At 34.8% G+C, this 12948-nt stretch overlaps 1 protein-coding gene across 27 annotated transcripts in view; it reads right to left on the minus strand.

Annotated features, from left to right (window-relative positions):
- Positions 1-12948, minus strand: part of LOC134542023 (basement membrane-specific heparan sulfate proteoglycan core protein) — a 649742-nt gene that overhangs the window by 37854 nt on the left and 598940 nt on the right. For 25 of the 27 annotated variants that reach the window (XM_063385818.1, XM_063385827.1, XM_063385841.1 and 22 more), the window contains 3 exons: positions 12430-12702; positions 8791-8937; positions 404-572 (listed from right to left, as the gene is read on the minus strand). In XM_063385818.1, coding sequence (XP_063241888.1) covers positions 404-572; positions 8791-8937; positions 12430-12702 — 589 coding nt within the window. The remainder of the gene's footprint in view (positions 1-403; positions 573-8790; positions 8938-12429; positions 12703-12948) is intronic. The other 2 variants (XM_063385836.1, XM_063385828.1) reach the window with 1 other exon arrangement.

A 12948-nucleotide genomic window follows, 5' to 3' on the forward strand; every position in this document is an offset into this window, starting at 1 on the left:
TGCTTCTTACAAAGAAAAAAAAAACAGATGAGCATATGTCTTCTTCAAAAAATCACTATGTAAATATTCCCATCAAATGTGAAAGTGAACTGTAAACCACTAGAAAATAGAAAAAAAAATACTGTACTGAAATGAAAACAGACCATAAGGATAAACTCTGAGAAAACTAAAAATGCTGGTAGTGCAGTAACGTGTGACCTAGCGCCCAAGGTCAACAGCCGGAATCCACCCGGAAATAACTGAACACAAGCGGCTCGCTAGATGCCGGGATTGCGGTATGTGCCGAACCATAGAATGCAGGATAGAGGACCTTTAACGGTCTGACGTAAACCTGAAGATCACGATCATCACCCTCCCAACCATAGTCCTACCGATGACGCTGCTCGCGGACCACCAAGCCCACCTGAGGATGCTTCCAGAGGTCTGGATGTTGTTGCCCAGGCGTCCCTCGCCCTTGGACCACGAGAAAGAGGTGGGGGAGTCTCCGGACGAGCTGCAGTGAAGGTCGACCGTGTCGCCCAGGCGGATCATCTGCTGGCTCGGTTCGATCCTCAGAGCGATGTCCGACACCCCTGACACACATCATGGGTTGTTCTCAGACTTGTACACGTGACAAACTCTAACTTAGTCTCTACACAAACAAGTAAAAAAAATAATTGAGTTTTCATTAATTTTCTGATAATTTCTGTTGATCTGACTAATTATGCTAGTTAACTATTATTACTGATATAACTTTTCATGGTGTCTACCAAACTAGAGTTCCTGGTTTTTTCCTGATTTTCCCGGATGTTTTAGTTTTACTGATTATTTGTACGACAGAAGTTAAGCCTGTAATATAAGAGTACAGAAAATGTGATGGGTGACATATATCGGACGAGCTGTAGCGACGTCAAAACACACGGATGAACAAGATACTGCGGTGTGAACGACTGACAAAACGGTGGAAATGGAAAGCCTCGATCGTTGGGTTGGTGCATTCAGCCCAGTTCATTTTATTTAAACATTGGACACTATATTTTCAAAAATGATACATTGTGCATTGAAAACAACAAGTAATCAACTGCACTGTTTGTAAATCCAAAGGCAATTTTAATGAAACTTACACATCCCATGATCGACTGTAACATAAAGTCGCAAAGTCAACACCTTCATTAGGAAGAAGTAACATTGTTATTCATGGTTTAAATTTTTTTTATGTAAATTAATTTCTTAATTTGTGTTATTCTAAATTTAATAAATTCTATTTTCAATTAATTTAAAGTTTAAGTAAATTGGTGGTAGATATATTTACACAAGCTATAAAGCTCCATGTTTATTTCTTTGAAATCTTATGTCCCCTCATCCTCTGAAATAGGTCCTAGTGACACCCATGCCTATAACATATTTAACAGTCGCATATAAATTTATTCCGGCGGGTAAACTGCTCATTTGTTTAAGCTACATGTTTCTATATAGGCGTGTTAAATGTGACATGCCACGTTTCAGCCGACCATCACACGCGTAGGTAACAGAAACATTTACTTTGCGCCATCCAACCACATGAGGTGGTTCCAACGTGTAACCCTCCGCATGTCGTCTGCCATGTTTTATGCTTGTCTATCAAGGGCCTTAGACCTCATTGTGGCATATGCAAAGAGCCTTATCCAGTCATCAAACGAAAACAAATAATCAAAGTTTGTTTAGTGAATTTAAAGAAAAACGTTTTAAATTGCACAGCATTACAATTAAAGGCACTACACTGCCACTATCACCAGTTCCAAGCAATCATCACAGACGGCCTATTATAACCTTGCTTCTCAGATGGTCAGCATGTGTACGGAGAGAGACCACAATTTGTCATTATGTAGCCTGCCACAGTATTTTTACAATGATTCTAACTCAGTGAGTTTGTTTACAAAGAAGTGTGTAAACGCATTCCACGTGGAAAAATTTATGAAGGACAAACTATTCGGCATGCCATAAATAAACACAATAAAATTAAACATTCATCCTTGCGTGCAATTATGTATACTTATTTATTATTATCTGGATCTCACACAGCAAATGTAATTGGGCATTGATGTAACCCAAGCAATACCTATAATTTAAAATCAATGTCACTGCTAGAGTTAGGATGTATGTTGTGAAGCTTTGAAAAAAGATTTGTTATGCCAATCACGTACAAGCCACAAGCAACAATCAGACGTCTCTGGTACAAAGTCAAAAAGTTTTCATAATCAAATAAAAATTTATTTTACTAGAAGACGTCTTCCGAAAAAGGAAGATATCCAAGAAAAGCCTATTGAACAACCGTCACTAAAATGAGCATAAACACAGCAAAAATGTATCTTTTAACGAGCGCTATGTACTTTCAACACTGATTTCATAAGGTAAATTAAATAAATTTTACTTAAAATATTAGTTTATAGGATATGGGCCATGTCTATACAGGATGTACCAAAAATGGTTGCAAATAATAAGAGCTTTCTACCCTCAAGCGTTGTAACATGAATTTTGATACACCCTGTATATCACTTCACATATCTATCACTTCACAGCGGTCAAGAAGCTTAAGCACTCTGACATCACGTTGTTATCGCTTGCGTGAGCGGGCAAGATGTGGAATCTGTCAGTTTGGTGAACTTTTTTTGTCAACCTAAGGGAAAGATAACTGCCTTAGCCATCAGAATAATCATCACCCGTGGAAGTTAAAATGCTAAGGAGGAAGGGCTGACTACCCAACATTCCAGGAATTATCTAGAAATTTAATGCTGTTTCCTGGTTAGTTCCCTGTCACGTCAAATCCCCATATTTTCCTGGTTTTCACGGTTGGTAGACACCCTACTTTTAAATTAGAATTACAGATTCAAAAATTATTTTTACAACACTTAAAAATGTATTTATGTTAAAATATCACAGTAACACAGCAAAAAATTAATATATTTCCAACTACCTTAATCTAAAACACAATATACACTGAAAATAAATGTACAATTTACATACTACTATTATGAATTAATAAAGATTTTTGTTACTTATTAAGACCAAATTTTTCCTTAATGCTTAATGAATAAAATGTTTTAGTTTTTGCAAGCAAACATGTTAACATATTAAAATCTGTTAGAGTGAGTAATGCTCAATAAAGCTGTAAAGAGTGTAAGTGGTTAAAATTGTTAAGTTAATATTAAACAATTACTACCATCACCAATTAAATTCATACAGCAGAACCTATATAGATTTTTCATTAATTTAATCCATGACTTCATTGTAAAAATGTCCTTTTCTGGACACTTTATGCTTTAATTTTTCTTGTTTTCCAGGTTGGGTAAGAGTGAAATATAGGTTTTGCTGTTTCACTGCATGTGTCAAGTTAAGACAGGCAGGGTTTACAACAAATAGTTGTAAACAGATGCTTAGGGTTAAAAATGTGACAAAAAGTTAGGATTTAAAAACTTGGAATATCTGCTTATACAGCTGAAGTCAAAGCATTGATTTAACAGCAAAGCCATGAGCAGCAAGATAAGTTGTTAAGCTACAGAAAGCAGTGTAGAAATAACCTAATTTTCAGGTTCTTCTGAGGCATATTGTAAGTGCTATTCAAATGCTATGTGCTTGTATAAATACAAACATAACATTACTAATCCATGTGTAAACCAAACCTTGATTTTTAATTATTTTATACGCACCTGAATAGTTGTGTGGGTTGTCATTTGATCATATTCTTTATAAACGCAAACAATCTTACATATATTGATTCAACCAGATTTAATAGGCTAGTAAAAAAAATCTGCAAACTTAACATTTATCTGCTTGACACAGCAAAATTGGAAACCATAATTGTACACAAAAAATCTTTCGTGTCAGTCTACAGACGTAGGTAGATTTCGAAGTACCTATTTCTTCTGGAAATGTTCTGAAACTTCTATAAACTTCTGAAACAATTTAAGAATTTGATGTACATCCTATTTGTTCTCCAATATTCCAAATTGATTGATAGCATAGGACTCAATACATTTAGCAATAAATAGCTTAGGAAGATATCCTTATGGCTACAAAGGTAGTTATGAATTTTTTTTTGACCTTCAAACACTATATTTCATCCCTTGCACGAATAAATGATCATAAAAAAATTTGCTTCGGAACAAGGTTTCAGATAATATTAAGATGGTATAAAATAAATTAAAAAAAAATTGATAGTAAGGATGTATTATTATTTTTTTTTAATTCAACCTGTTTTTAGAGTAATATAGTTTGTTTTATCAAAAATTGTTTCAGCCTACGGTTTAAGATAATGTTTAGAATTTTTACAATAAAAATAACGGATTTAATAGTATACCTACTAATAGTGGACATGGTACGGAAGTAGCTTTTTATTCCATCTCCTTGCAGTAATTGTTGGGTGAAAGTCGTAGATAATATTTAAAGGTTTCACAATAAATAAAAATGGATTTAATAGCATACATGGTATGGAAATTATTGTTTTTATTTATACCCTTGTTTTTATCAACCCCTTGCAGGAATGGTTTGTCTAATCAAAAATTATTTCAGATAAATATTTTAGATAAAAATTGTAAGATTTACAAACAATTTGAATAGATTAGATGGTGTGTCTAATAAGAGAGTTATGGATTTTTTTGTCCTTCAACCCTTGTTTTCTCCACGCCTTGCAGTTACGGTTGGTCATACCAAACATCAAGTTAGACAAAAGTTTTTGGTATTACTCTGATGAATTATAACAAGTTCAAACCGATACAATATTCATCATATTATGGGAATTAATAGCAATTTTTATGTTTTTTAAAAAAAAACTGCCATGCCTATCCCTTAGGTCGGATTTTGCCCATTAACTATTTAATGTATCAGTTTGGAAAAGTTTTGTGTTAAAATTATGGCAGTTACCATGTCCATAAAAATGTGATATCCAAACAAAACGTATTAAGTTGATGATAGTTTTGGGGTCTATAAACCATAAAACGAAAAACTATAAAAAAAAAATATTCTGGAAATCGCACTATGGTAACGGCTGAAATAGATAGTTTTTCTTCGAAATCTACCCAACATAGAGTAATATAGTCAACTATCAACTATATAAAGAAATATTCCATTCTAAAAATATTGTAACAATACTGTCACATTTCACGTTGTAATTCAATTTATATTAAAATTTTGATGATAAAAACAACCATGATATCTTGGGAATACAACCCATAACCTCTCAACTACATGCTAGAATACACTACTACCTGAGATTAGAGCAACTATCAAATTAGATATGGCTTCCTACCATTTTTTTTAAAAAAAGAGTGTTGTCTGTAAAGTCTGTTTACGGACAATAATTTTACATGATAACGTCATAAGAAAACATTGATGAAAAATTGCATACTTTTTAATTTTCAAATATTATTTACAGTTTTTGCAAATTTAATTAAAATAATTTGTTTAAATATAATCACGAACACTTATTAGTTATAGAAATAAACTGAAATCAAATCAATGTCAATAAATTGTTAATTTGAAATGATGAAATTGGACAAATAAATCAAATTTTTTAAATTGCTGCTTTTAAAAAGCCCGCCTTAACCTGTTTGATATTATAGAAAATTTTCTCGCACAGTGGTTGGCCGGTTCTTGCACGCTCGGCACAGGCGGAACGTGACAATGAGTCATTTCTTTTTAAGTGCGTGCAGCCGGCGTTCATCGATTTATAAGACGTTATCACGTCAATAAAAAATAAGACCATTGAAAAAAAAATCTCCAAAAGTTATATATCAGAGACATGAACTTTTCTGTAAATAAAATAAAAAGCATAAAAAAAGTTCAAAGTGCGGTAAAAATAAATGTATGGAAACTGATGGAAAAAATCTTGTGATACAACAATGAATTATTATAATAAATTGAATACAATGGAAAAAAAAAAAAAAAAAAAAAATTCCACAAGACCTTACATAACTTGTTTGCATTGAGATATTCAAGATTTTGTCTGCCCAGGATCTTTCGACGTACTAAATTAAAACATCAAGCACCATGTACTACAGAATCAATGTATACAGAATGAAGGAATAAACTTGCCTATGTGATACAGAATAATTCTTGTTTTATAATAAGGGCTTTATGTTGCACTTTGCACACAGGGCTTAAGGTGACGAGGTCTCTAAGATTATGGTGAACCTCAAACTTCTTGGGTACCTACCCACTCGGTGCTCATAAATTTTAGTTTTGTGTTAGTGATCATGTATTCAATATTCGTGAATAATTTTATGTTACATTCAGCATTTGAAGTCAAATAAATTTTTTGATTAGGTAATACCACGACTTATGCCACCCCGTCTTACGCAAATCCGGTGCTAAGCAATTTTTAAATCTTCTTGTCGAGTCGTGTCTTTAGTGTTTACGTCTCGTGACTCTTGATTCTCTGCTCCGTCCACACTATTGTTAGCGTGCTACGAGGACATTTTGTGTTAGAAGAAAAAAAACTTCTATCTGTCATAAAACTTTGATAGATTTTATGAAGCCTTCTACAGCAAAATTAAATCAGTTTACATTTTTGCAATTCACAATAATAGAGTTTGTTATAGTGCTAGTGACCGATTTTGTGCATTGGAAAGATTGAGAGTGAATATCCATTAAATTTCATACTGCAATCTAAGCATGAGAGACTAAAATGGTTCCTGGATGGAGTGAGGTAAACTAGCCCTGAAAGTTTGTGGTTTTTCTTAGCAGAGGTGCTGCTGACTAGTAGGAGGGCATTATATAAACATTGCATTCGGGCAACGAAGATATTTCTATGTAATATAAACCACTGAACAATGTTAATTGGGTTAAGTTAATAGGCAATGAAGGAAGCAAATTACTTTAAAGGAAAGAGTGACTAGTGTTTGTTGATTCATCATTTTAATCATTTGTTGCATTTTGTTTAATGCTACATATGTGCCGTTGTCATTTTGCGCACACAGAAATGAAAAATTAAGTAGGTGAAAAAGAGCACTACTTTAAATCTATGACCCTGCTACTTCAAACAAGCCGTAATTTACAGTTAAATTGAAATGCGTAACTTCCGAGGGATGTGCGTAAACGCACATATACATATATACACACACACACACACTACAATCTCGTTATAGCGAGCACGGTAATAGCGAGAACACGGTTATAACGAGGTCTTTTTGAGGAATTTACGGCGTGATCGCGTGAAGCGCGCTTTGGTTGTTTGTCTGCTTTATCTCCACCCCTCTCGCTCGCCACTAGACATCTTGCCGTTGACACCTGTCACATTCTTCAGCCTCGCAGTCGCCACCTAAGTGCGTGGCTTTAAAAATAGAATTCCGTCCTTTCTTTTATCAAACTTCTGTTAGGCTACAAAGAGTGCAGTCCCTTTGTTTCATTTCTGACTACGTCGCTACAAGATAAGCCGGCTATCATCCAAACGCCCAAACTCAATGAGTGCGTGCGACTTCACAGTCACAGCATCACTGGCTGGTTTCAAGGCCAATGTATGCTCGACTCGAATAAACCAAGCCTTTGAATATACATATACTTGTACGCATTTCTTATTATTTAGATAATAGACAAAATATATTTTTTCCCGCCATTAAACATAACAATGTGGACTTTTTTTTTAATATAAATGCTCTTAAATAATTTTTTGGGACATTTTCATTAACCAATAATAACATTGTTTATAACTATGTTAGGCAAAAAAGTCATATCCGTCTTTATACTTGTTGCTAATTGATCGCGTTAATAATACACAAATATTTATAAACTTGTTTGGAATTATTTCAGTCGTGACACATTTACAATCACGTCACTTTATTTATTTTACTATCTGACAAATAGTAGGCACTACCGTATTTATTTCCAAATCCCTCGGACAGTTTTCTTGTAACTTTTGTTTCGGTCAGTTGTTGGGGTATCTGTCCGGTTTGAGTTTAATCCAAAATTTATTTTCTAAAAAAATTAACAGGTTTCTTTAAATGAAAAAAGTATAGTTTTCCAGCGACTATTGCGTTGCCACACTCCTGCTTTTTTGTAAGGAATTAAATCGTCGCACTACACTAGCACCACCTGTTTACAACATCCCGAACCAACATGGCCACCAGCAGACAGCCCGCGTCGACAATAGATAGCAGCACAATGCTGCGTCGGCCGCGGGCTGAGATGCTATACTTACGTGGCGTGTTTGGGTATTCTGGTTATTTTGATGCAATCGGTGATCGCATCCGTACTTGTGGGGTATTGTTTTAAAGAGAATTCACACATCTGTTCACAGAAATTAAGATTTCGTTAATATAACCTGTTATTTTCCAATTATACAGGTTTAAACCCAATTTTTATGCTATCTTCGGTATTTTTTACTTTTTGGGGGCCAAAATCTGTCCAATTCGGTTATAGCGAGGACACGGTTATAGCGAGGATCAAACCCGGAACCGTGACACCTCGCTATAACGGGACTCTAGTGTGTGTGTGTGTGTGTGTGTGTGTGTGTGTGTGTGTATATATATATATCCATTCAATTCTCATAATATTATTCTAGAGATAACTAAACAAATGAAAAAAAAAAAAAAACTTAATTCATGAAAAAGTAAAGAATTACTATAATGTTGAAAAATTCATGTCTCTACAAATATCAGAGTTGGAGAAAATTATCTTGAACTACCAATAGAACAAAAAAAAATTTAATTCCAAAAAAAGCTATATCAAATGCTACACACTACACACTACTAATAAAATGTTTTCTGACATCTGTATTGGGGAAAAAAAGAAAAAAAATCCCTCACTGTAAAAAAAATTAAATAAATAAGTTTAACCAACCATGTTGTCTTCTGTATCTGCAATCAACTTCATCGCTGCTATCTCTGCAGTCGTCATATGTGTCACAAACCAGAGCATGCGAAATGCATTCTCCACTGTTACATCGGAAAGTGGCTCTCAGGTCGCAACCGTACCCGTCACGATACTCTACACCAAACATGCCTCAAATAGTAACAGAAACAAAACGTGCGCTAGTGATGCAAGGATGGCAGAGGTTACGGGTACAATTACTATGCAAGCAGGACATAAGTTAAGTTAAACAAAATAAAAGACAGTAGAAGCATCACAATGATGAAAACAAATTAGAACATACATAGTTAATTAAGCTAATTACAGATTCAACATTAGTCAGTTACCTCAACAACAAATACAACACTTTAAAAAGTCGAAACTAGTGTTGGATCGATTCCAATTTTTAAATTGGCCGATTCCAATGGTATTGTAGGATTCAAAAATCAAATATTTTGGAACTGAAGCTAGTCGATTCTTCCCCTACAGCACAATCTTGAAATTTGGAATAACATCTAAATTTTAATATGGGAATGAAACTTTGATTTGTCAATACTTTAAATTTAAATAAAGATTTTCATCTGAATATTTGGGCAATCCCCACTAATCAGCTGATGCCATACTCATCGGCCGTTACCGTAATAACTGGTCGATACATCGCTAACTGGCCGATACACCACTAACAGGCAGATAGGTCACTAACTGGCTGATATCCCACAAATAAGGCAGTGCACCAATAATTGAGCAATGCCTCACTAATAAGTCCATTCCCAACTAATCGGGCAATTCCTGATTAATCAGACAATTTCTGACTAACAGGGATGGTTTGATTAATCATGTTTGTACAATTTTTGTGTTTTTTCATTCATCCATATTTTAACAGATTGATCAGAGTACTGACCCAATTTATCAGAAGTTTTGTTTGATTTAATAGAAGTGTTGTTCAGTTAACAGGAAAACAGTGATTTTATTCATAACTACCGGCAAATTTTGTGGTAACAACTAGAATTATTTAAACATTATTTTATAAAAAGTTTCATTACCACACAAAAATTTAATGTTTTAAAAAGTATTAACGTTATTTTAATCCAATTAACAAATACAATGTTGTTGCAGTATAAAAATACAGAAAATTTATATATGTGAAATTGTAGTGTCTGCCTTATTCAACTATTTATTAGTTACAATAGTTGTAAGTAAAAAAATAATTACATTATTTCTAATTAAATTTGTAAATAACAAATATAATTTATATCTGAGTATTAAAATTAGTAGTAGTTGACAAGCAATTTTGTGAAACGTACAGAATCTGATGTAATTGGAATTGAAATCAAAGATTCATATTCCAAATATGTGTATCAAAACTGAAATTCGAATTGGAATTGGCATATTTTTGGAATCGACCCTAATACAGTCAAAACCTCTCGCAGATAACAATAATTCAACACTTATCAAGTTACATTAGTTTGTTATTGTACAGAAGTTGAAATTGGTAGAAAAATTAAAAGGTATATGTACATGCACGACTATACATAAGGGTTACAACAATGCAATAAAAGAATATATCTACAATTAATTATAAAATAATAAAAAAAACATGCTTTTTTTAAAATGACTACAATCTTAAATACTTCTTTTAATAAAGTGCAATTATTATTTAATGAGCCTGCCCATCTGAAAACCCTGTCGTATGCTGCGATTTGGTTTTACATGTTCAATTAATTAGACTACACACAACACAGCTATTTTTCACAATAATTTTTTCGGGGCAAAAAAAACCCACACTGTGAATTGAAATCAACATGGCTATAAAGAAAAAACACGAAATATTAATCTAGGATTGCATTTATAAGTTCAAAAATTTAAACAATAAAAAAATAACACTCAGAAATGCAAACACGCAAACCAGCAATAATTTTTATTCTATACTTGCGTTCTTCTCATCACAATGAAACGTGGACTTTTCATTTGAAAGCTATGTCGTGAATAGTACCTGAATCGGACCTAACAGTATTCAACTCGTAAAACTATCACAGCACACAGCTGCATCTCCAGTTAGACAGGACCATTAACAGGAAGTACACACAGGAGTTGCTCTACTTCCATAAAACACTTACGAAAACAGTTTAGAAGCTAAAGATATCAAATATTAACCAAGCTATAGCATAATATACTGAAGCAAGTTAAGATGGAGGAAAGGTATGGAATTTGAGTCAACTAACATCCAACTCCTTGAAATGCACTGTTCAAATAATGCATGTTTTTACTTTTTCTCTTTTAAGACAAATTAGGATTGCGGTAAATGAACCCAAGGAAGATGATCAAAAAAATTAAAACAAAAATTGAAAGACGTTTAGTAAACTTACATACAATAATTAACCCTAAAACGCACGACCCAACCAATGAATCAAATGAAATTTCTTACACCTTCAAATTATTTGACTCTTTCCTTGTGTTATAGTATGTTATTAAAAGCAAAATTTATGCACAGAAATTGTATTATTGTAATGCAATTTGTCACATATTTTCATTGTGATGCTTTGTTAGTTGCAATTACACATTCATCTTGCTGAAACATACTTAGACATTGCATAAGTGCATACAAACATGTAACCATGTTTTTAAACTACTTTATATCTATTTACGAAAATGCAAAGGAAAATACTGAGGAGTGTGACATGCTGACGATGCTTGAGATATTACTTGAAAAACATGCATGTAATCAAAATACGGCAAAACTGTATTACTCTTTCCTGCATTTTCTCTGGTCCATGATGTGCTTTGGTAACTATAAGAGGTTTCAATTACTCTGCCTCACTACGTACGCTGGGTCACGTCATATGTCAATGATGATTCGAGAATCAAGTTGGGAACAGGGTGTCTACAGTTACCAGGTGAATCAACAATTTCATAACTTTCTCAGGTCCTCTAAATAAAATTTTCTTTCAAATTTTTTGTATCGCAATATAATTTTTATAAACAAAAAAGAAAAATTTAACAGGTAACAAATTAAATCTAATATTCGAAAGATTTTAGGTTAGAAAGCTAAAAACATTTTAGAGATAAATTTCCAAATGATTTAAGAGGCTATTCTTCAACTATTTTAATGTGCTACTATAAACTGAAGCAAGTAGTAAAAAAAAAAAAGATAGCAAAAGGCTGCCAGATATTAATTGTTTCATGACTTCTAGCTGTTACTATTTCGAGACTTTTGCGACCAGTCCTTCAGCTTCGTTGGCTTTCAGTGACGTTCAGGACCCGAGTGCAGGGGCGTAACCAGGGGGAGCGGGGGGGATGGGGGGGTTTAGGGTTCAAACCCCCCCCCCCTCCCTAGCACCAAAGCTTTAATTAATTTCTTATTCATCACTCAAACAAATATCATATTAAAATTAATAAAATTTTTACCATTACAATATTTAAATTTAAGTACCGAAAACTGCTAAAATGGCACTATTTTACACCTTAAAATCCAAATTTTCCCGGGCCCCCCGCCCACTTTAATACGGGGGGGGGGGGGGGGGCATGCTTCTTAACAACCCCCCATACACAAATCCCGGCTACACCACTGCCTGAGTAACCTGTGGACACCCTGGGGGGATCAACTGGCTGAAGCAACGCGAGTTCACTCACGCTCCACGCGCAGGTTGATGTAGTCGGACGAGGGCCCCGTCGGGGTCTGCACCTCGCAGATGTACCGGCCCTGGTCGGCCAGTTGCACGTCGGAGATGACGAGCTCGTCGCCCTCCTCCCGCGCGGAGGACGGCAGCGGCTGGCCGTCCCGCCTCCACGTGAGCCGCGCGCGCCGCCCGTACCCCGAGGACTCGGTGCAGCGCAGCTGGATGCTGGAGCCCTCGAACGTCGACACGTCGCGCTGCACGGCCGAGACTACCGACTGCGAGTGCTCTGCGTGGGAACAAGAGGGGTGCGTCACCGGTCCGGCGATTAATTATTGACTCTGGGGCAGTGACGGCAAACTCCACTCTTCGCCAGACTCAGAAATAATTTCTTAACTAATCCAGGGTCAGGCACATATCGATGGCTTAGAATGAAAAACCTCATATCTCAATTTTTGGACAAAAATACTTTTTTTTTTAATGTTTTTTGGCTGGAAAACCTTGTTGTATCTCACAAAATGTTTTGGCTGAAAGA

Source organism: Bacillus rossius (genome assembly GCF_032445375.1).
Source record: "Bacillus rossius redtenbacheri isolate Brsri chromosome 4 unlocalized genomic scaffold, Brsri_v3 Brsri_v3_scf4_2, whole genome shotgun sequence".
Classification (NCBI taxonomy): Eukaryota; Metazoa; Arthropoda; class Insecta; order Phasmatodea; family Bacillidae; genus Bacillus; species Bacillus rossius.